The 24,212-nt window shown below is 43.0% G+C and overlaps 1 protein-coding gene across 2 annotated transcripts in view; it reads left to right on the forward strand.

The window, feature by feature from the left end:
• The window catches only part of NPR3 (natriuretic peptide receptor 3), an 89,620-nt gene that overhangs the window by 19,486 nt on the left and 45,922 nt on the right, over positions 1-24,212 (forward strand). For both annotated transcript variants that reach the window (XM_075540906.1, XM_075540907.1), the window contains exon 3: positions 10,082-10,248. In XM_075540906.1, the coding sequence (XP_075397021.1) occupies positions 10,082-10,248 (167 nt within the window). The remainder of the gene's footprint in view (positions 1-10,081; positions 10,249-24,212) is intronic.

Here is a 24,212-nt window from a genome sequence, read left to right on the forward strand (position 1 = left end):
TCAGATGGATTGGCTGTGACTTGAACATGAATCTTTTCCGGGAAACTCTTAGCTATGGTGAATTAGCATTCTCTGGTCCTCTGCTAGCTCCTTCTCTGTCTTCTCTTTTTGCTCCTGTTGAATAAAAATAATCCTTTTCAAGGTGTTCTGTACTCAATCCTTCTTACTTCTTTTGAACTTCCACTCAGTGCAGCCAGCCTCTCAGTTCTAACCATGGAAACGACTTCACTAGTTCTCCTGTTGCCTTCTCTCTTCTTTCTCCATTCAGCCTACTATATCCATCCCAGCAGTGTTGTCACTTGATGTTGTCACTGGAGCTTTTATAGTTACCTTTGACTTACTATGTCCCTAACGGAAATGATTATTATTCCCATGTCTACTAAGCTCTACTCCTTCATCTATCTATGATGTTCCTCTCTTTCTTGTAAAATAGTTTTTAATTGTGAATTAATTGAAGGTTTTCAGAGCCAATCATTAGCTTTACATCCAACGATTCATATAGGGTTTTTTTGTCTTATGTATTGCAATTCCTTCAATGTACTACCACGTATCACAGGTCCTCCTTGTGTTTCCTGTTTCCATTCCAGCTCCTTTCCTAATTTCCTAAATTCTTCTGAATTTTGTTCTTAGTACATGCAGCCCCTTTGATCTTAAGTGGTTCATTTTTCACACACAGTTGTTAGTTCAGTCCCACACGTGAAGGGTGACTAAGGGCTCTAGTTCTGTGGGTACCACTATATCTCACCACTAAGCCTGGTCTCCTTTACATTTTTCTCCAAGCTTATCTAAGACCTTCTAATGTGATCCTTTCCAGACAAGTTAGTCGTGGTAACCTGGCACCATCTAGTTATTCTGATCTCAGGGTTATTTATGGAGACTGATGTTTACATGGCCCATTACTCCACTGGACCAATTTTTTTCCATATGTCTTTTGATTTTCATGATTTTTCTTATCTCAGAATGAGGGTGAAATAGTTGCACCTTGCAAGACTCTTAATGAGTTTTTAAGGCCCTAGAATGCCATTTCTTTTAACAACAACCTGGTTTTCTCCCCCTTTCCCTGCCACCCACGGAGCACATCCTTCTTTTTTTTTTTAATGTTTTTTTTTTTTTTTTTTTTTTTTTTTTTTTTTAAACATTTTATTAGGGGCTCATACAACACTTATCACAATCCATACATAGACATACATCAATTGTATAAAGCACATCTGTACATATTTTGCCCTAATCATTTTCTTTTTTTTTTTTTTTTTTTCTTCTTTTACATTTTATTAGGGACTCCAACAACTCTTACCACAATCCATACATATACATACATCAATTGTACAAAGCACACCCATACACTCCCTGTCCCAATCACTCTCAAGGCATTTGCTCTTCACCTAAGCCCCTTGCATCAGGTCCTCCTTTTTTTCCCCCCCTCCCTCCCTTTTCCCCCCTCCCTCATATGCCCTTGGTAATTTATACCTCGTTATTTTGTCATATCTTGCCCTATTCGGGGTCTCCCTTCCCCCCTTCTCTGCTGTCCCTCTCCCAGGGAAGAGGTCACATGTGGCTCCTTGTAATCAGTTTCCCCTTTCCAACCCACTCACCCTCCACTCTCCCAGCATCGTCCCTCACTCCCTTGGTCCTGGAGGTATCATCCACCCTGGATTCCCTGTATCTCCAACCCTCCTATGTACCAGTGTACAGCCTCTGTCCTATCCAGCCCTGCAAGGTAGAATTCGGATCATGGTAGTTGGGGGGAGGAAGCATCCAGGATCTGGGGGAAAGCTGTGTTCTTCATCGATACTACCTCACACCCTAATTAACCCATCTCCTCTCCTAAGCCCCTCTATGAGGGGATCTCCATTGGCTGACACTTGGGCCTTGGGTCTCCACTCTGCACTTCCCCCTTCATTTAATATAATATATATATACACATACATATATACATATACACATAAATACACATACATACACACATTTATATCTTTTTTTTTTTTTTGCATGATGCCTTATATCTGGTCCCTTGGGCACCTCGTGATCGCACTGGCCGGTGTGCTTCTTCCATGTGGGCTTATTTGTTTCTGAGCGAGATGGCCGCTTGTTCACCTTCAAGCCTTTAAGACCCCAGACACTATCTCTTTTGATAGCCGGGCACCATCAGCTTTCTTCACCACATTTGCTTATGCACCCATTTGTCTTCAGCGATCTTATCATGGAGGTGTGCAGTCAATGATATGATTTTTTGTTCTTTGATGCCTGGTAACTGATCCCTTTGGGACCACTCGATCACACAGGCTGGTGTGTTCTTCCATGTGGACTTTGTTGCTTCTGAGCTAGATGGCCGCTTGTTTATCTTCAAGCCTTTAAGACCCCAGTCACTATCTCTTTTGATAGCTTTTTTAATGTTTTTTATAACAATTTATTAGGGACTCATACAACTCTTATCACAATCCATACATATACATACATCAATTGTATAAAGCACATCCGTACATTCCCTGCCCCAATCATTCTCAAAGCATTTGCTCTCCACTTAAGCCCTTTGCATCAGGTCCTCTTTTTTCCCCCTCCCTCCCCTCAACCCCCTCCCTCATGTGCCCTTGGTAATTTATACATCGTTATTTTGTCATATCTTGCCCTATCCGGAGTCTCCCTTCCCCCCCTTCTCTGCTGTCCCTCTCCCAGGGAAGAGGTCACATGTGGATCCTTGTAATCAGTTCCCCCTTTCCAACCCACTCACCCTCCACTCTCCCAGCATCGCCCCTCACACCCTTGGTCCTGAAGGTATCATCCACCCTGGATTCCCTGTGCCTCTAGCCCTCATATGTACCAGTGTACAGCCTCTGCCCTATCCAGCCCTGCAAGGTAGACTTCGAATCATGGTAGTTGACGGGAGGAAGCATCCAGGATCTGGGGGAAAGCTGTGTTCTTCATCGGTACTACCTCGCACCCTAATTAACCCATCTCCTCTCCTAAACCCCTCTATGAGGGGATCTCCATTGGCCGACACTTGGGCCTTGGGTCTCCACTCTGCACTTCCCCCTTCATTTAATATGGTATATATATATACACACACACACACACACACATACATACACACACACACATATATATACATACACACACACATATATATATATTTTTGCATGATGCCTTATACCTGGTTCCTTGGCACCTCATGATCGCACTGGCCGGTGTGCTTCTTCCATGTGGGCTTTTTTGCTTCTGAGCTAGATGGCCGCTTGTTCACCTTCAAGCCTTTAAGACCCCAGACACTATCTCTTTTGATAGCCGGGCACCATCAGCTTTCTTCACCACATTTGCTTATGCACCCATTTGTCTTCAGCGATCCTATCATGGAGGTGTGCAGTCAATGATATGATTTTTTGTTCTTTGATGCCTGGTAACTGATCCTTTCGGGACCACTCGATCACACAGGCTGGTGTGTTCTTCCATGTGGACTTTGTTGCTTCTGAGCTAGATGGCCGCTTGTTTATCTTCAAGCCTTTAAGACCCCAGATGGTATCTCTTTTGATAGCCGGGCACCATCAGCTTTCTTCACCGCATTTACTTGTTCACCCACTTTGGCTCCAGCAGTTGTGTCAGGAGAGTGAGCATCATAGAGTTCCAATTTAATAAAAGAAAGTATTCATGCATTGAGGGAGTGTTTGAGTAGAGGCCCAAGGTCCTTCCGCCACCTTAACACTTAACCTATAAATATAGACACATAGATCTATTTCCCCATCCTCCTATATATATATTTGCATGTACCTGTCTTTGTCTAGACCTCCATAAATGCCCTTTGACTCCTAGCTCTTTCCTCCATCTCCCTTGACTTTCCTCCTGCCCTACTACCATGCTTCGTCGCCACCTGGGCTAGAGTATACCTCTTCTCTATGCAACCTTACCCTTGATCATTTCCCACCAGGCCGCCTGCCACTCCCCCCTCTCTACCATTTGGGGTCCCATGTTTTTCCCTTGTTCCTGTGTTTGTTAACACCACTTCCTTACCCCCCACCCCCCCACCCCAAGTCCCCCTGGAACTGTCGGTCCCGTTGTTTTTCCTCCAGATGCAGCACATCCTTCTTGTAGCACTAACTCCCTAACTGTAGTGGAGTGTCACTCAGCACTACGACAGTAGTACATATATTTAATTCCAAACTTTAAAATACAGAAATGCATAAAAAAAGAAAAGAACTCATCCAGGAGTCTAACCACATTGACAATCATTTGAACATTTTCACTGTGTATATTCTGGTAGATAACCTCTTGCCTGGATCACTGTAGGCTGTGAACTTTTCATGTTTTCTCATTCTAATCCATGAATATTTCCCAAATCTATGATTACAAAAGCATGCCACCCTTCTCTTCACCACTCATAAATCGTCAGGGGCACCCAGTTGTTTACTGAATTAAATCTGTCCTCTCTGATGGGGCATCATGCCAACTGGCCTCCGCTTTCTTAGTGTTTAATAGCCTGATATGGGAGAGGCTACAGACACATAGCTGTAGCCGTTCACCATAGTCATTCAATCTGTATGCTGAGCAAATAATCTGAGAAACTGGACCAGATGAAAAAGAACACAGTATCATGATTGAAAGCAGGCTTATTAAAAATCTGCAATATGCAAATGACACACACTTGCTTGCAGAAATTTAAGGAAGACTTAAAGCACCAGGGCTGCAGTCTTTGGTATGGAATACAGCTCAATGTAAAGAAAACAGAAATCCTCACAAGTGGACCAATCAATCACATGATGGTAAATGGAGAGCAGATTGAGGTTGTCAGGATTTCATCTCATTAGAATCATAATCAATGCTCATGGGAACAGCAATCAAGAGATCAAACTCTTCATCGCACTGGGTAAAGCTGCTGCACAAAACCTTTTTAGTGTTCAGAAACATGGATGCTAATTTGAGAATTAAGATGTTCCAGAACTGATCATATTTTTAATCACCTCATATTCATGTCAAAGGTGGACATCGAAGCAGTGAGATTGAAGAAGAGTTGATGTATTTAAATTATGGTTTGGTAAAAATGAACTTCATTTGGGTTTGAGGAGAGACTCATCCCTAGAAAAGGACATCATGCTTTGCAATGTAGAAGATCAGTGAACAAGAGGAAGACCATCATGGAGATGGATCGACATAGTGCAATGACGGGTTCAAATGTAGTGATTTTGAGGATGGTAAAGGTGACCTTGCAGTGTTTCCTTCTGTTGAACAACCAGTCCCAGTCAGTTGGACCGATATGATGGCAGTGAACATCAATAACAACAACAACAACAACACACACTATAAACAAAAGCATCTATAAAAGTTGTAATTTATAGACTCTGTAGTGGCTGTTTATAGATATTTAGTTCACCTTAAATATTTTTGTAGGATGTTTGGTGTGACAGTGAGTTAGGTGTTGGGCTGCTAACGGAAATGTTGGAGATTACAACCCACCAGGTGCTCCTGGGGAGACATCGGAGGCTGTCTGCTCCCATAAAGATTTTGTTGCTATGAGTTGGAGTTAACCCAATATCAATGGGTTACATTTATTAAGCATTATCATTTTTTTGTTGAGCCCTGATGGCATAATGTTGGTCTTCTATTTGTAAGGTTGGTGGTTCAAAACCACGAGCCACTCTACAGGAAAAGGAGGAAGCTGTATGCCCCTTAAATTCTACACTGTCCTAAATTCTACCCTGTGTACAGGGTCACTATGAATTGGGATCAACTTGATGGCAATGATAGTATCATGTCTATTAAGGAGCATTGGTGTTCTATGGATAAGAGCCTGATGACTAACTGAAAGGTTGGCAGTTTGAACCCACCCAGCATCTCTGCAGGAGAAAGATCTGTTTCTCTTCATCTGGTCCTCTTTAAAGTGTTGACGAGCAAGGAAGTTACTTTGAAGACTAAGGTGCTTCTGCCCCAAGCCATGGTATCTTCTAATCACCTCATATACATGTGAAAATTGGACATTGAATAAAGAACTTGGAAGAAGATAGTGATATATATATGTATGTATAAGCTTTATATCAAGAAGTAATTATATATCAAGAAGGCATCTCAGCTAGTTTAACTTATGTCCATAAGTTCCTCTTCAGATCCACACAGCCTCACGCAGTCATGCAGTTATGCATTGCAGAATCTTGTGCCAACTTGCTTGAGACTATTGAGAGTGAAGGGGCGGAGTTTAGCTTATCAATCATGTCACAGCTTGATGACCTCATTTGGAGGCACTAAGGAGATATGTAGCTCGGGGGAGGTGGGGCACACACTCACTCCCTGCGGGAAATTACTGATGACGAGCCTGATGGAGTTATGATGATGCAGCTAGAGCCCTGGAGCTGGAGGATCCACGTGGAGACTCACACACCTACTGAGATGCTTCTACCATAAGACTTTCCAACCACTGGCCTGTGATCTTCCTGCATTCAGCCTCATTGCATGGATAAGTGAGTCTAAAGAGGAATTTATGGACTAGTATCGACATATGGGATGATATCACACGTCTGGACTTGAACTGGACTGGACTGGGCTGGGATGTGTTCTTGATGTACTATTGCTCTTTGATATCAAGTTACCTCTTACACACATACGAGTGTCTATGAATTTGCTTCTCTCGTCAATCTAGACTAACACGATGCAGAATACAGGCAAATCACAGGCTGGTGGGCTCAGAGTTGTGTGGCCCATCAGTGGAAACATGGCAGGGCTCTGGCAACTCTCAGCGCCGACGACTCAATCCCGGCAGGCAGGGAGGCAAAGTGACAGAGTAAGGAGGAGGCTCCCAGAGTCCTTTTGCTGAGAAAACCACGTCCCCAAGGAGACAGCATCAGGTCGTGATCTGATTGACAGGTCTGACTCCACCCCTAGCCAGGGGTATCTAGTTGCCATAAAATTATCTAACTACCACGGGACAATCTTAGACAGTGGGGTCTTCCTGTCAAATGAATTCTGTCTCCTTTTAAAGGCGACTTTGTCTGTTTGGTTGCGTAGTTCCCTGGCTGGGTGGCAGTGCTGCCTTGCTCACTGGGTTTGGTGCCTGCTCGCGCTCTGGCCTTAGTGTTCAGGAGGAGGGAGACTTTGTCAAGCTCTGTTTGGTGGAATGCGATGTAATCTTGTTTTCATTAAGTGCCTGATCTAGGGCTTCATGAATTCTATCTCCGTCTTCTTAATCTTGTAACAGCGACCTGGCCCACCATAAGCAATAGTAGCAATAACTGGTTGTCATTATTACAATTGTGATTTTACAGATGCCTGCACAGAGAAATCCTTTGTCCCTGTGCTTCTCGCGGTCCAGGATGAGGCTCCCCACGGCCTGCTGGTTGTCATACACGTTTGCACTTTGCCCATGCCTTAAGCCCTGCCACGCATGCCTTTTTACCGCTCTCCTACTACAAGCCTATTCACACATGCATTGTCGTTGTTAGGAAACCTCAAGTCACTTCCAGTCCACAGGGATCTTATGCACAACAGTGTGAATTGCTGCCTGAACCTGTGCCATCCTCACGATTGCTCCTGTGCTTGAGCTCAGTTTTGCAGCCATTGTGTCAATCCATCTCTTTGAAGGTTTTCATCTTTTTCAATGCTCCTCTACTTTACCAAACATGATGACCTGCTCCAGGGACTAGTCTCTCCTGACAACTCATCCAAAGGATGTAGAACCAAGTGTCGCCATCTTTGTCTTTATGGAGCACTCTGGCTGTACTTTTTTCAAGACAGGTCAGTTTGTCCTTTTGGCACACTATGGTACTTTCAATATTCTTCCCCAGCATGACAATTCAAATGCTTCAATTCTTCTTCTGTCTTCCTTATTCAATGTCCAACTTTCACTTGCAGATGAGGCAATGGGAAATACCATGGATTGGGTCAGGTGCACCTGAGTCCTCAAGGGGACATCCTTGCTTTTCAACACTCTAAAGAGGTCTGTGCAGCAGCCTTGGCTAAGGCAACACTTCGTTTGATCTCTCGACTGCGACTTCCATGCGCGGATTGTGGATCCCAGCAAAACACAATCCTTCACCTTTCTCACACATTCACACATTTAGGTTCAGCTAATGTCTCTCATATGAGTTACTTCCCTTATTGAACTCATTGCTTCTTCCTCCATACTCTGTATTGTTTTTTGTTTTTGTTTGAAGTGATTTCTTCCCTTTACTCCCCAGTCTCCAGGAAATTGTTTATCATACCGTGTTAATACTAAAGATGTTTAGGAGTCTGTGCTCAAGATACTCTTTGGAAGGTGATGGAGACCGTCTCAACACTTATGATGCCCAACCCCTGACTCTAACGGAACCTGGTGCACACATAGCTGTTTATGAAAGTAAAAAATTCATGTTTGTCTGCTTCAAGCTGGGATAGAAAAGTCTGGTGAAGATGGAAATGCACAAATGACTCAGCAGTTTGAGTGCCTTGCTTGGTTTCCATAGATATTCAGGAATGATTGTGATAATTATTATTCATAGAAAAAATTGCTAAATTTTTTTTCAAAAGTTCCAATCCTTGCTGTTGACTATAAATTATAGTGACTCAGTAGAAAGGGCAAACTGCCTGTAGGGTTTCCCAAGGGCACGAATCTTTACAGAAGCAGACTGCTACCTTGTTTTACCTCGACTGGTGCTTTTCCGCTAACAGCCTAACACTTTGACTGTTTTTTCGGAATACCAGGGTTCCTTTGGCAAAAATCACTATTTACTTTTGGACCCTGCAGGCCTTTTTTCTTTCTTTTTCTCCAAGATGAAACGATCAAGAAGCACATCATGATTCAGTCCATGCAAATTGCCCTTGCTTGTGTGAAACGGTGGGCTGGGTGATTGTAGGGCGGTTGGTTTCTCCATCTCTTGCTTCCCTCATCTGTAACGTAGAGAGGAGGTGAGAAGTGATCACCCTACATACTTTGAACATATTGTAAGGAGACATTAGTCCCTGGAGAAGGACATCATGCTTGAAAAAGTAGAGGGACAGTGAAACCAGGAGGCCCTTGGTGAGATGGATGGACACAGTGGCTGCAACCTGGTTTAAACATCAGGACAGTTGTCTCGATGGCCCAGGACGTGGTGGTGTCTCATTCTATTGTGCACAGGCTTGCTGTGAGATAGAACTGACCTGATAGCACCCAACAACAACAACAAGAACACAAAACGTGAAGAAGATATTATCTGAATCACAGAGCCTGGGAAGATTAAATGAGTTTATACATATAGAACTTTTATTATTAGGCTGTGTTCTGTGTACTTAACCTGTTAGCTGTGCGTATTTCACTCTCAGTGCACCCTTGAACATTTCCCAGTAAACAACTTTCATGATGCTGACAGCACAAGAGGGACACACTACTCACGTTGGCCTGAGCTGCTTTTGTCCTTGAAGGGAGTCAAGAATATCTCTAACCTGTAGCTTTCTTTTGATGGAGCTTTCTTCTGGTGGCATAATGGTTATGTGTTGAGCTGCTAACCACAAGGTCAGCAGTTCGAAACTATCAGCAGCTCTGTGAGAGAAAGACAAGGTTTCCTACTCTTTACAGTCTCGGAAACGCAAAGGGGCAGTTCTACTTTGTTCTACAGGGTCCCTGTGAGTCAGAATTGACTCAATGGCAGTAAGTAGCTTTTTTTTTTTTTAAACAGAATCAATTAAAAATATTTGGGTATTGTTTCTGCAGTATATAATGGTAGCCTGCCATGCAACAGCTGCACAAACCAGGCTTCTTATGTAGCACAGTACCAACTTTGAGCACATCTACAGTTGATTGTGGGTATTAACAAAACAAGCGTGATCAGAAAGAAATAAAAGTGTTCTTCTTATTCTGGTGGTGCTGCAGCTCCAGAGCACTGAAAATTGCAGTTATACGGTTATTATGAGGCAGTTACTGCGATCGTGTGTTTCCTTCTGTCTCACATTTCAAAGGACACGCATCCAAAGAGCCTTCTTCTCCGTGCACATTCTCAGCGTTGCCACATTATACCCCAGCGCACAACTATGACAATACCTCTTGCGCTGGCTGCCAAAAGCAACATGTAAGGACACATCAGAGTTGAAAGTGGATAATGGCCCTTTTATAGTGACTGGCTTGGAACGATAAATATTTTCATTTCTCCCGTAGGTGATGGCTCGTGGAAGCGAGGAGACAAACACGACTTTGAAGCTAAGCAGGCGTACTCATCTCTCCGAACCGTCACTCTGCTGAGGACAGTGAAACCTGAGTTTGAAAAGTTTTCCATGGAGGTGAAAAGTTCTGTGGAGAAACAAGGGCTCAATGAGGAGGATTATGTAAGTAATGATGAGCCCAGACCTTCAGCATCTTGAAAACAGGCTTCTAATTAACGAGAGGTGACAACGTGTCCCCTTCTGAACCATTCAAAACTTCCTTGGTCCAGGTCTGAATGTCACTATTGCCTTCTGTGATTTTTTTTTTCCTGGCTAGTTTTCCTCCCTCCCTCCCCTAGTCTCCTTCTACCCTCCCCTTCACGTACTCTTCGCCAACCGCTGGGGAAGGAACACTGCTTTTCTTTGGGCACTTGTGGGAATGCGGAATCGACGTCTGTTTTGTTCCTCCCACCTATGTGCCTAGCAGATGGTGGGGGGAGACGATGCATGAAGGAGTGCCACAATTTTGTGAGCCCAGTTTCTCTGAAGTTTGATGACAGAAGGTATTTGGGGTTTTAGGAGACTCTTTCTTGAAGGAGTCCTGTTGGTGCAGTGGTTAAAAGCTTGCTGGTGAACCGTCCTGTGGGCATTGTTTCGAACCCACCAGACGTTCCCAGAAGAAGATGTGGCAGTCTGCTTCAGTAAAGGTCGCAGCCATTCCACGCCGACCTGCTCGGTCGTTCCGGGTCAGTGTTAACTCGACGCGGCGGTTCTTTCTTTTGGCAATCTGGTTGGGTTTCAGGACGGGTCTGTTTCTACTCAAGTGTTCCAGAGCTTTGCACACCATTCTGTAACCGATGCCTTTTTAAAGAGTGATCCAGAGCCAGACGCCTAGATGAGGCTAAGGCCTTTACTCAAATAGTTGACCTCATCTACGTGTGGCACCGACAGCTGAGCACACCTCACCTGGTGCATTGTCCATCATTCCAGTTGCCTCTGACACACATTCACTGCGGTGTTGCTGCCTCTCACTTCCGCAGATCCTTTCTCCAAGCAAGTCGAGCAGTGGATCTCTTGGCCCACTGAGTGGGTGTGTAGGTTTTCAAAACTATTCACTTCAGAAAAGATCCCTCATCTTCTTCATGAGGGGCCTATGGGTTGGATAGTCCTTGTCTAAGTGGAACGATGTACCGCTTTATAAGATATGGTCATTTACAAACAGGACTTTTCCCAGTTTCTTTACGAAAAGTATTACTGCAAAGACCTGCCTTTAGAGCTGGGTCCAGCTCTTCCTGGCTGTGTGGTCTTGGACCAGTCACTCAGCCTCTCTGTTTCAGGTTGACAGTGTGGGAGGGATTACAGATTATAATCTCTCTGAAGCATTTAGCCCTAACCCTATCATAAAGTTGGAACTCGATAAGTAGCATCTCTCTCATATATTGCTGTATACAAGATACATATATATCTTATGTACCTGTCTTTATAGGGATTTTCTTTTTAAAAATTAATTGAAATCATTTTATTGGGAGCTCTACAGATATTGTAACAATGCACAACTCAATTAGATCAAGCACCTTTGTACAATGACTGCCACCATCATTTTCAGAACATTTTCTTTCTTCTTGAACTCTTTGGTATCAGCTTATAGGGATTTTCTGTTTGACAATATACAGGGATTTCATACCCATTTTTATTGCTGTCTCGACTATATGCACATATAAACACACCAAGCCCACTGCCACTCAGCTTATTCTGACTCATCACCGTGATCCTGGGTAGGCTTTCCTTGACTGTCATCCTTACGGGCCCAGACGACCTCAGCCTTCTCCTGCAGAGTGGCGGGTGGGTTTGAACTGTTGACTTTTGGTTAGTAGCCCGCTACCTAGCATACAGAGCCCCTATGCTCCTTATATAAACACATACACATATATCTAATATATATATACACACATATTTAGTACACATGCCATTGAAATACCTTTGGGGAGTCTAAATCAATGCTGTCAATGGAAATAGAGTATGGTCACAATGTGAACCACATATATGATTTAAAATTTCCTAGTGGGCTCATTGTAGTACCGTATATACTCGAGTATAAGCCAACCTGAATATCAGCTAAGGCACCTAATTTTACCACAAAAACTGCATGAAAAATGTGCATAAAAACTTGGCTCATACATGAGTATAAACAAACAAACAGACCCAAAATAAAGCAAAAGAAAACCCCTGTACAATTTAAATTAATTATCTAACAATGCATTTCATTTAGCTAAACATATAAAAATATTATCACTTCAACTTTTAACTGGTTTTTAATCAAATAGATGTTAGAGCTCATCATAATGATGTAATCAAGTTCTGAAGATGGACCAGTTGTTAGTATTGATGAATTTTTGGTAGGTTCTTTTGAATGTCACTTGGATGTGTTTGTCTGGTGAGTTTAGTTAGGCACATGGTCGTGGGGAATATTGTGGGGAGTAAAATGTGGGATTCATAGAACAAGAAGTTTGGCATGCCTGGGCCTTGTAGATGATAGGACCAGATCTAGCACATGCTTAGGAAAAGTTGATGGTCTTCACTCGGATTTATCTTTTTTTCCCTAGGTCTTTCTACATGTCTTATTTCTTTCTACTTATGAGTTATTTTATGTGCTTACTTTAAACTTCAGCCCATGAAGCTCATCATGATCTCTCCAGCTTCTGCTGTTGATCTCGAATCCGGAAGCATTGCATTACCAGTTCTAAAATGATTGCTTGTGTAAAATTTATCATGCACTTTTTAAGTGATCACATGACCTGTAGATAGTGACAATTCTGTCTTTTCAAGCCTTAATGCTTTTAATGAATGAATAAATTGATTTTCTTCCGGCCAGGCTCTCAGTACAATATTGAGTATAAGCAGCATCCTAGCTTTGTTCTTAACAAAGGGCATTTTAGATGTCACCATTTAAGCATGATGTCTGCTGCCCACAGCAAATGTTCTCGGAAGGTAATCTTTATTAAAGTACGGAAGTTCCCATTTTATTCCTGGTTTGTGGAGGGTTTTTTTTTTTTTTTTTTTTGCAAAGTGATTATCTTTCATTACCAAACGGGAACAAAACTGGCACAACAACATCATCATCTCCCTGAAGTAGGTGAAGGGAAGGAGCTAGACACAGGTTGTTATTGTTGGCATTACAAACTGTACGATGACCTTAATCTATTTTCTATCTGCTGGGGGTCAGGGTCATATTAGTCTATTGTTAGCAGCCTCCAAAGTGTTACATCAAGATGCAAAAGGTGGAAACTTACATTTTTTAAAAAGAAAATTGTACTGATGGGGTGACAATTTTTAAAAGGAATTTAACATTGTAACTTACCAAATGTGAGTGCAGTTTTGTTTCCATAAAATTCATCTCCTCATCAGCTTATCCTTTTCTCTTACTTCCCTTCACGCCCTCTCTCGCCACACTTACGGAAGAATTCCACCGAGAGAATTGCAGACCTACAAGCAGTTCTAAAATATAACACGTAGAGATCCTGATACATTTTTTGCATAGTTTTTTCCTAGTGGTAACACTAGATGTATAGACGATAGAATAATATCACACCTGGAATATTGGCTCTGATACAATCCACCAGTCGAACCCAGATTGCTCCAATTTTACTTGGATTTGTGTATGTGAATTTTATTACCTATGTAGGTTTGGATGGTGAATTTTATCAAATATTTTTTCCCACATCTATCGAGAGAACTTAATTGGAAAAGTCTGTTGTAATATGATGATCTGCACTGGCAATTTTTTCTCGCGTTTACCGTCTCTGCACGCATGGACTAACTTTGGCTTCTCTCAATCGCCAGACTTTTCGGCTACCTTCTTCTCAGCTCAAAGTTGGGTAATGAAATAATTGTTTAACCTACTTGATGTTTGGCGGAGTTTCTCCAGGCTGGGCAGTCTTAGAGGCTGTTGGTATCTTGTGAAATAGCTTTGCTTGGGTCAACTGTTCACGCCTAGCTTACGCAACTCTGGCGGGCAGGTGGAGTGGCTTTGCTAGTGTAGTGTGTGAGGAGGTAGAGCTGCTGTGAGATGCGCTGCCAAAGCAAGAGACACTTTCTATGACACAGTAGCTGCAACCAGGGGCTCAAGTACTCATGATGCCGGTCACATCTGACCCATCAGCATTTCATTCTCTTTACCCGGGGTCACCAGGAATTAGCAAAGACTTGATGGCACCCAATAACAGCGGTGCGGCCATTGTGGCTGGGAGTAGCAATGGATGCAGATGTCTAGTTCTTGGCATATATACATCTATACATAGATGTATTATATGTTTATGGCGATGTCTCCTCCATTCCAATCAGTAAAATATAATGCTACTTTTATAAGTGCATTTGTCTTCTTACGAGTGGACTTGGTAGAACTCTATTCCTTCCTGATCCTCATGTGTTTAAAAGGGTCTCATGGCCAAACTGTTTTTGGTAATGGCCACGATTGAGGCAGCATAGCTCTCGCAGTTACCTAGCATGGCCGTCACCAAAAATACCACATCGATTTATTGTCTCACGGTTTTGAAACAAGAAGCTCAGTCAGGGCATTGATCTCTGGAGGGTGGGGGTAGGGGTGGAGGTGGGCACTTCAGAAAGTTTGTGGAAAACTGGAACTGAAAGAGTGAGATTTTCCCCAGAAACTTTTTGAGGCCGCCTTGTATGGGAGGGTCCCTTCTTGCAGGTAGCCAGCATGTTGCTTGGCTTTCTGCATGTGCTGAAGGATCTTCACGCGGTGTCCGTCTCTCCCCAGGTGTGTGCGTGCGTCCATGTTGAGTCTGTTCTTTTACGAAGACACTATTAGGAAGGGCAGGTTTAGGACTCACCCTACTCTGGTGTGATCTCATTAACGGGGTAAAAGAAAGTCTCTGTTTTCAAACAGGCCCAGCGGCGGGGACTTAAACATAATTTTATTTTGGATGGACGACTCAATTCGTAACAATCCGTGGTTTAATACGCGGGGTTGGTGTTTCACAAACCTGCCTCTGCCTCTTACTATTCTTCTGTTGGGCACATTTCTGAAACACTGTGCCTCTCGCTCCCTGTCTGTGAAATGGGAATGATAATTCTTAACAGACAGTTGAAAGAATTTGAGAAACGGGTACGAACACGATGTAACACATTGCCAAGCACGAATGGGAGCTCCTACGTCTTGCTCTTGTATCCTGGCCAGTGTGTATGACGTCCCGCTGCCTCCCATCCCCATCGCTCACACTCCTGCCCTTCCCTGAAGGCTTAAGGAGCCTGTCTTTAGGATGGCTTCTCTTGACCACCCAGACTGTGTCACGGCCCTCTGCTTCTTCCCGTCAGAGCGTCGCTCAGGTGGGATTTCGACGTAACTCTGTGTTCTCCTGTAGTCTCTAAATTCCGTTGCTGTAGGGCCCACAACTGCTGCGGCCTATTCTCATATACAACCAAGAGAAAGACACTCCATTAGGTGGATTGACACACGCGCTGCAACTACAGACTCCACCCTAACAACGATGGTGAGGGTCGTGCAGGACCAGGCGGTGTTTCAGTCTCTTGTCTTTGGTTGCTCTGAGTCCACTCAGTAGCATCGAATAACAACCTTTATATGCCTAGCTCCTAGGAAACCTTCAGCAAAAGCAAAGGTGGGACGGTGGAGTCCTTGGGTGGCACAGATGGTTCACCTGTCTGGCTGCGAACCCAAAGGCTGGTGTTTGAATCCCCCCGCAGGTCTTTGGGATGAAAGTCCTGGTAATCTACTTCCAAGAAGTCAGCCCTTGATAAACTTGTGGAGCACAGTTCCACCGTGACGCGCATAGGGTCGCCATGAAGTAGATTCCACTCGTGGCAACACGTATTGTTCTTGTGGTTTTTATTCTTGTTAGTAAACTGTAATCCATCGAAGCCAGCCGCCTCTGGGGACAGTGGGGGAAACTGAGGTTTGTGTGAGGAAGTCTCCCTGACGTGCATACTGCAGTCAGTACAAGGGGATTGGGTGACAATGGAAGCGCCTGGACCTTTTCAGACAACATAAAACCAAGGGTTTGTGTTTTCACTTATATTGTGGGGGGTGGTGTTGGGACGCCGTAGAGGAAGTTCACGATGGGACTGGGCAGACTTGTGGTAATCACCAGAAATCTGAAGTTTCAAGGTAAAACATCCCATGGTACAGTGGGGTGTGGGTTGGGGTGGCCCTCAAGTATCAGTGGGCGCTGGGCATGGCTCAGGCAAATTTTTGCCAAATACCTGCCTGGCCTTCTCTGGCAGTTTTTATTGGGTTGCCCACAGGTGCGGTGGCTCTCACTCTTGGCATCTGCCCTGTGAGGGTGTCCAATTCCAGAGCCCTGGTATTTGGTTTTAGAATTCTCTGTGTAGTGGCCAAGCCAAGATTAGATGCATCCCCTGACTCCTGGTTCAGTGACTTTCTTTTTCCACTACATCAGTCTGACCCTTTCAATAACAAAGTGCCCAATATGGGGTGAACCCATGACCCTAAGATTAAGTGTCTCAGGCTCTGCAAGGGAGCCTGGCAGGCATCACAGGCTGGGCCATTTCCTCCCTTTCCCCATATCTAGCTCATCCAATACACACATTTGTCTCTATTCTTTCACACAGCCTGACAAAGTCTGGCCAGGCTCCGTTTCCTCTTCATCTGCTGCAACACGTTCCCCATGAGTTTTTCTGAAATACAAGACATCACTTCCTTGATTATCAGGTGCTGTTACTGGGTGTTTCAGGGAGCATGGCTATGAGGTTGATCTCGGGCAACATAACAATCCCATTTGGGGTGAGAATCCCATTGCATAAAATACTTCCATAATATAAATACCTATGACCATGAGTTTTGGGGAAGCATTGCAAGTGAATCAGTACCAGCACAGACGGAAAGCACCAGGCACCTTAGTCTGAAACACGCTGGTACTGATGGTATTGTCAGAAGTCTGGAAAACGTATAGGAGACAAAAACCATCTTCCCGGAGTCAACTCTGATCTACAGCAACCCTACAGGAAAGAGTAGAATTGCTCCTCAGGGTTTCTAAGACTTTAAATCTTTAAGGGAACAGAGAGTCTCATCTCTCTCCTGTGAAGGAGCTGGTGAGTTTGAACCACTGACCTTGTGGATAGTGATCCAATGCATATCCCACAGAGCCACAGAGTTCCTTATAGAAGGCCAGTGGTGCTACAGATGGGAAAATATCAATGTTTCCAGAGGAATGACATCACATGGAGTGGAATGACTCTGCTCTTTTTAAGTAAGACATTTTTTTTTTCAAATATATCCAAATTTCTGTGATTTTTTGCTCAGTCGGCCCACGGTACATTAACTTTATAATTGTGTCCAGAATTTTGCTGGTAAGTGCATATATGTATATTTCTGGGGAGAGATTAATCTCGTTCTTAGTAGGATCTGTGGAGTGAAAAATATTAAGACCATTGAGTCAAACCAACACTAGACAGCCTTCCACTTGCTATATTGAGCCCTGTTAACTCACATGATGAGGATACACCATTGCGCAAACTGGGTTGCATTGAAAAAATCGCTCTTTTGGAAGAATCATTTAACTACTTCAATGTTACCCAATCTTCCACTCTAAAACTATTACACTTATTCCTGAGAAGAGATACTCATGCATCCATTTATTCATTCTAGAGTAGGAGCCAGCAGCATTTCGGAGTTTCAGTGTTTTCACATTATGTCTTTAAGAGGTAGATTTAAATTTGTTCCTACTACTGTTTCTCAGGTCAGTCTGAGCCAGCCTGGAGACATCTTTTCCCTTCTGGCAACCTTTCTGGTTTCTGGGCCCTGTAAATCCCACTCTTGGCTTCGACCCATTCTTCTTATTGTGTTTGGCACTTCTGAGACCCATTCATTGCCTGGCGCTTTAACAATTGGCTCTGCCCTTGAGTGAAGCTCATCTTCTTCCCCTGATGTTGTTGAAATCAAAGTAATGCATGTTTTTTTAGATGGTTAGGACTCACATGTACAATGAAGAAAATCAGTCACACTGAATAAAAATAATCACAGTACTATGAGACTGATACATGAATTTCCTATTCTGTGCTTCTCCATTTCTGACTCTCATTAATGTCTTTCTGTGCTTCTTTTGCTACATCCCTCAATATTTCTAAAATAGCTAATTTATATGGCTACTTTTGGTATTAAAACTTGATATCACCTCTTGCTTTTTTTTTTTACAACTAGGAAAAGATTTAGCTTATCCTTTCTCTGTCAGCATGTCCTCTTCCTCCATCTTCCCAATATTTGTATAGAGCAATTTTTGGTTAAAGATACCTTCAAATGATACAATTTGAAGAAAAGCTTAACAAACTCATGTATGTAGCTTTTTGCTATTTTGATCCTATAAATATTATTTACAAGTTGTGTTAGTCCAGACTGACTAGAGAAACAAACCCAGGAACATTCAGACACGTGTAAGAAAGAGCTTTATATCAAAGAACAGTTGTGTATTGAGAAAATATCCCATTCCAGTTCAGATCAAGCCCATAAGTCTGATATTAGCCCATACGTTCGATACTAGTCCATGCATTTCTCCCAGATTCACATTGGCACTCACACTGGTGGCGGATGCAGGAAGACCACAAGCCAGTGATTGGAAAGTCTTGTGGATTCAGTGGTGGTGTGAGCATCTCCATATGCCTCCTCCAGCTCCTGAGTGTGTCTCTCCAGCAGGAAGGTGAAGCTTCCAGGGAGGAAGAGAGGAACTTCCCAGAATCCTCATGAGAAGGCCACGCCCACAAAGATACATTAGCAGGGTTCCTTTTCGAAGCCTGTTTGACAGGCTAGACTCCACCCCTTCCCTCTATGTTTCAAGCTGACATGAGATTAGGTGACTACCACACACCTGGACCATCCAGTGCCTTATGAGTGCATTTATTTTCCTGTGTAACTTTTGTTGTCTCTGAAGTTAATAGCTGCCTTAGTTTTTATTTGCTACCATTTAGCTCTCATTCCACCAGTTTTCTGCCAGTTTGTGTGTTGCTGTAATTCAAATGCCATCCTGGTCATCCAACATGAACAGATATCAGCAGAGCTTCCCGATTAAAAACAGACTATGAATAAGGCACAGGCTGCCCAGGTCACAGGAACTAGCCACTGAAAACCATATGGACAGTATCAAAACAATGTCAATACTGAAAACCTAATGAGCACAATCGCAGCATTGATCAGAGAGAGTGCCAGAAAAATCACGGAGAATATGACTGAGGAAGAGTTGGTCTCAGCCAGCGTCATTCAAAATGACACTGACGGAGTAAAGCCTGCAGGGGTCTTCATGTGCGGATGCAAACACAAACCAGCAATTCAAACTTGGAATGTCTGAAGTATGAATCTAGCAAGACTGGAAGTGAAAAAATGAAACGGAATTCTTAAAGATCAAGAATTATTGATTAAGAGGCATGGCGTTGCATTCATCTTCAAAATTTCAAGATCTATCCTTATATGCACTGCTGTCTGTGATAAGATAATGCCCATTTACATACAAGGAAATCCATTCAATATCTATTATTCAAATTTATGCATTAACCCCAAAGGTACTGATGCAAGAAACTGAAGAATCTACTAATGTCTTTAGTCTGAAATTGGTCAACACATGCAGTCAAGATACATTGATAATTACCAGCAATCGGTATACGTAAGTTGGAAACAAAGAGGAAATAACAAAGTTGGAAAATATTGTCTTGGTGATAGAAACCTGGATAGATAGCCAGAGGTCACATGAGAGAATTTTTCAAGACCAAGGGCTTGTTCATAGTACATGCCTTTTTTCAACAACACAAACTATGCATATACATGTAGACTTCTCCAGATGGTATACACAGAGGTCAAATTGATTCCACCTGTGGGGCAAGAGGATGGAGAAGCTCAGTGTGGTAGTTATATAATCATTGGTCAATTTGAGAGGATTAAGAGTGAAGGGGTGGAGACTAGCCTGTTAATCAGGTCAAAGAAATGAACAGGAAATTTCAAAAGGAAGCAGGAGAAGACAAAACCAAGTATTATAATGAGATGTTTATGGACCTATAGTTATAAAAAGAAAAAGGAAGAACATAGAGCATATATATTAAACTAAAATAACTCAAGGAAAAATTCACGCAATATTGAAATAATTTTTAGGAAAATATTGAATGATGCAGGACACATCAAAAGAAGATGGAAAGATTGCACAGAGTCACTGTGCCAAATAGACCAGTCAACAGCCAACCATATCAAGAGGTAGCATATGAGCAAGGACCAATGGTGCAGAAAGAAGAAGACCATGAGAAGCATCAGCTAAAAGCAAGGCTCAGGAATTGATGGAATACCAATTGAAATACTTCAACCAGCTGATGAAGCCCTGGAAGCATGCTCTCGTCTGTGCCAGGAAACTTGGAAGAGAACTACTTGGCCAACTGACTGGAAAAGAAACTTATTTGTACCTATTCCAAAGAAAAACGACCTAACAGGATGCTCGAATTATAAAACAATATCAATGATATCACATCAAAGTAAAATTTTCTGAAGACCATCCAACAATGATTGTAGCAGTACATTGACAGGGTCAGGTCAATTCAGAAGACGACCTGGAACAAGGGATATCGTTGGTGATGTCAGATGAATCTTGGATGAAAGCAAACAATGCCAGAAAGATGTTTATTTGTGTTTTATTGACTATGCACAGGCATCCAACTGTGTGCATCATCAAAAACTAAGTGTGTCACTGGGAAGGATGGGAACCCTGGAACATTTCGTTGACTCCTGGACATGGGTCAAGAGGCATTTGTGAGTTTAAAATCAGGAATCTGTATGCTGAGTAAATCATCAGACAAGCTGGAGTATGTGACGAAGAGTGTAGTACATGATTGGAGGAAGGTTTAACAACCTGCAATAGGCAGGTGGCACAGCCTTGCTTGCTGAAATGAGAAGAACTTGAAGCACTTGCTTATAAAGAAAGATCCAGCATTGCACCCTTCAATATAGATTACAACTAAGTGTAAAGAACACCAAAATCCTCACAACTGGACCAATAGGTAACATCACAATAAACAGAAAATAGTCAAGTTGTCAAGGAATTTGCCTTGCTTGTATCCACCACCAATGCTCACAGAAACAGCAGTCCAGAGAGCAAATGATGCATTCCATTACGTAACTCCGATGCAGAAGGCTGATTGAAAATGTTGAAACACAAAGATGTGCTATTGTAAAGTGTGGTGAAGAAGTTAGATGGTGCCCTGCTATCAAATAGAATAGCACCTGGGGTCTTAAAGGCTTATTTCCAAACAAACAGCCATCTAAGTGAGACGTCAACGAAGTGCACATGGAAGACGCACACCAACATCTGTGACCCAAAGATTGTATGTGATATAATCCAATTCCAAAGGAGGGAATAGTATCAGAGCTTAAATTGAGATTCTGGTTTGCAGACGGGTCTGCATGGCAGTGGAAGCCCAAAAAATATGTGTAAATCTACACGGGAATAAGCCTCCAGTGATAATTGAGGGATGGGAATAAATTGCTTTACCTGACAGAGAGTATTGGAGAAATGACTGTATTAGATTAAAATGATAAATCTGACTTGAGTGGGTAAAACCTTGTCACTTGATCTCTCCTCTGATACGCTTTGAGCCTGATCTGGTTTTTAATATTTTTTCAATATTGGGGCTTATCTCTGTGGTATTTTGTCATTGTGGGTAGCCTTCTTGAATCTTTGCTATGCATTTTTATATGTGTCTTTCAGTACATGAAACCCAGGACTATTGAGTTTATAGACACAACAACGAGAATAAGAATTTCTGGGGGATATGGTGAGGGAGAGGGGTAAGTGGGAACTGATATCAAGGAGTTCAAGATGGAAGAAAATGCTTTGCAATGGATTTGGGGATCAATTGTACAATACTGCGGGGTGGGGTGGGGTAGGGTGGGGGGAGAAAGTAAGACAAGCAAGGATGTTGTGCTTTGAAGATTAAGGTGCACCTGACCCAAGCATGGCATTTTCTACCGCCTTATAAGCATGTGAAGGTCGAATAAAGAACACAAAAGAAAAATAGATGCATTTGAGCTACGGTGCTGGTGAGGAATATTGCAGGTGCCACGGATTGCCATCAAAAACCCAAACAGGTCTGTCTGTCACACTACTTTGTTTTTCTCTGCTTCTAGAAGATCTTCGTGTTTGTCTCCTTATTGCTGATTGCGTCTGTCTTGGTCTTTTCCGGAAAATAGAACCCCCACCAGGTAATTCAATAGATGAAATTTACTAGGGGAAACAAATGAGAGAGACAAGGTAGGATGGAAATGGCAAATGGAGCAGTAAGGTGAGCCAGAGATTGGCAACTGTCAAAAGCCATTGCCACCCGTCGACCAGCGAGAGAGTTTTACCCATGTGCAGAAGCGTGGGCTGCCCAGAGGAACTGGAAGGATGAGAACATTTTGCCTTTTCCTGAGACACTGCTCAAGGCAAAAAGTGAGGGGAGGAGAGAGTCTGGCTTTCCTCTTTCTGTACCCTCTAATCCTTTACCTGTGCTTCCTCTTGGCCAAGCCAGTTGGAAACCAGCCGACAAGGAATCTAACCCTGAAGGAGTTACCCACCTATGATAGAGGGCAGAGCAGAGGACAGAATGGGGACACATTGGGGACTAACCAGGCTTACCATACTGATGTTTTCCAGTGATGAGTTTTGATCTGCATCATTTTTAGCCGTTGTGTTGGGCTCTTTGTTTTCCAATCTGGAAATCTTACAGTTGCTATTTGTTTTCATTTGTCTTCTAATTTTCCCTCCCATCTCCCAACTCAGCCTTTTAATTTTATTTTTTGAGAGGGTGCCTGAACTTTATCTTCATTTTCAATAGCTCATTCTTGTCATTGCACAGGATTTCCTCTTATAGATGCTGTTTCCACTTATAGGTTTATGTGGGGAAAATCCCTTTCCTGTTGGTTAAGTGGCGATTTTTTGGGGGTGTTAGTTGTGGCAGAGAGGTGAGGCTATGTGTTCCTGAAAACACCCTCAATCTCTGAAACCCAGTCCAGGGGGCTCTCAGTCAGGATTGACGCCGTGGCAGTGGGTTTGCTCTGTACATATATTGGAACATCATTTAAGAAAGGTACAGCCAGTTGTCATAGAATATTGTTTCCAACAATTTCTCTGGCATATAATTCACACCTCATACTCTTCCATGGTTCAGTCCCATCGAGAAGAGTTGTACAATCGTCACCACAATCCGTTTTACAACAGTTTCTTCATTCTTGGGCTCCTTGTTAGCAGCTTTCCATTTCCTCTCAACATCTGCTGCCGTCCTCCCAAGGGACCATGAATCCAATTGCTGCCTCTGTAGATTAATTTATCCTGGATTTCCTATACAGAAAGGCATTAAAAAACAAACCAACAAACAAATAAAAACAAGCAAGAATAACAAAGTGAAACAGAACCCTATGTTTTAAAGTAAGTCTCCCCCCCCCCCCCATCCCGAAGTCAAGCTGTTAATTTTAAGATGTAAAGGAACCCAGTATATTTTCATAAATAATGATTACAGGAGATTTCTGTATCCTGGAAGAATATGTGTAAGTAATCTCAATGTGGTGGTGGTAGCTTTACACACTTTCTAGAATCTGTAAACTCACCGCAGTCACATCAGTTCTGTCTTATAATGACTTTATAGCATAGATCTACTCCTAGTTCACACCAATTTCACCTTAAAGGGTCCTTCTACTGCCCAGTCCTATTGCCCCTACAGGTTCTGAGGTTGTAAATCTTTATGGGAGTAGAAAGCCTCATCTTTTTCTCACTAGAATGCATCAGACCATCTCCCGGAAAGTTTTATGACCTCAGCTTTGCAATGCAAAGGGCCACCAACTTTCCTTCGGTGTCCACCTCATCTCCATCCCGTGGCCTGGAACTTGTGTTCACGACCAGCCCGCCTTTGTGTGTACAGACTGAGTTCTTCTGCTGCTGCGTGTCTCGTGTGCATTCACAAAGGCCCAGCCGCCAGTGTTCTTTTGCAAACACAAAGCAGGAGCCTTGAATTTGAGTCCTCCCTTGCAGTAGAGCTCCCATGGTCTCAGAGAAGGCCCCATTTCCTGTTAAAGAAAAGTGGTTTTTGGTTTAAAGAATGGGCAGGCTCCCCCCCCCCCTTTTTTCCCCAATCTGGCTACATCGTTGGTACTC

The sequence above is a fragment of the Tenrec ecaudatus genome, chromosome 2, assembly GCF_050624435.1.
Source record: "Tenrec ecaudatus isolate mTenEca1 chromosome 2, mTenEca1.hap1, whole genome shotgun sequence".
NCBI lineage: Eukaryota > Metazoa > Chordata > Mammalia > Afrosoricida > Tenrecidae > Tenrec > Tenrec ecaudatus.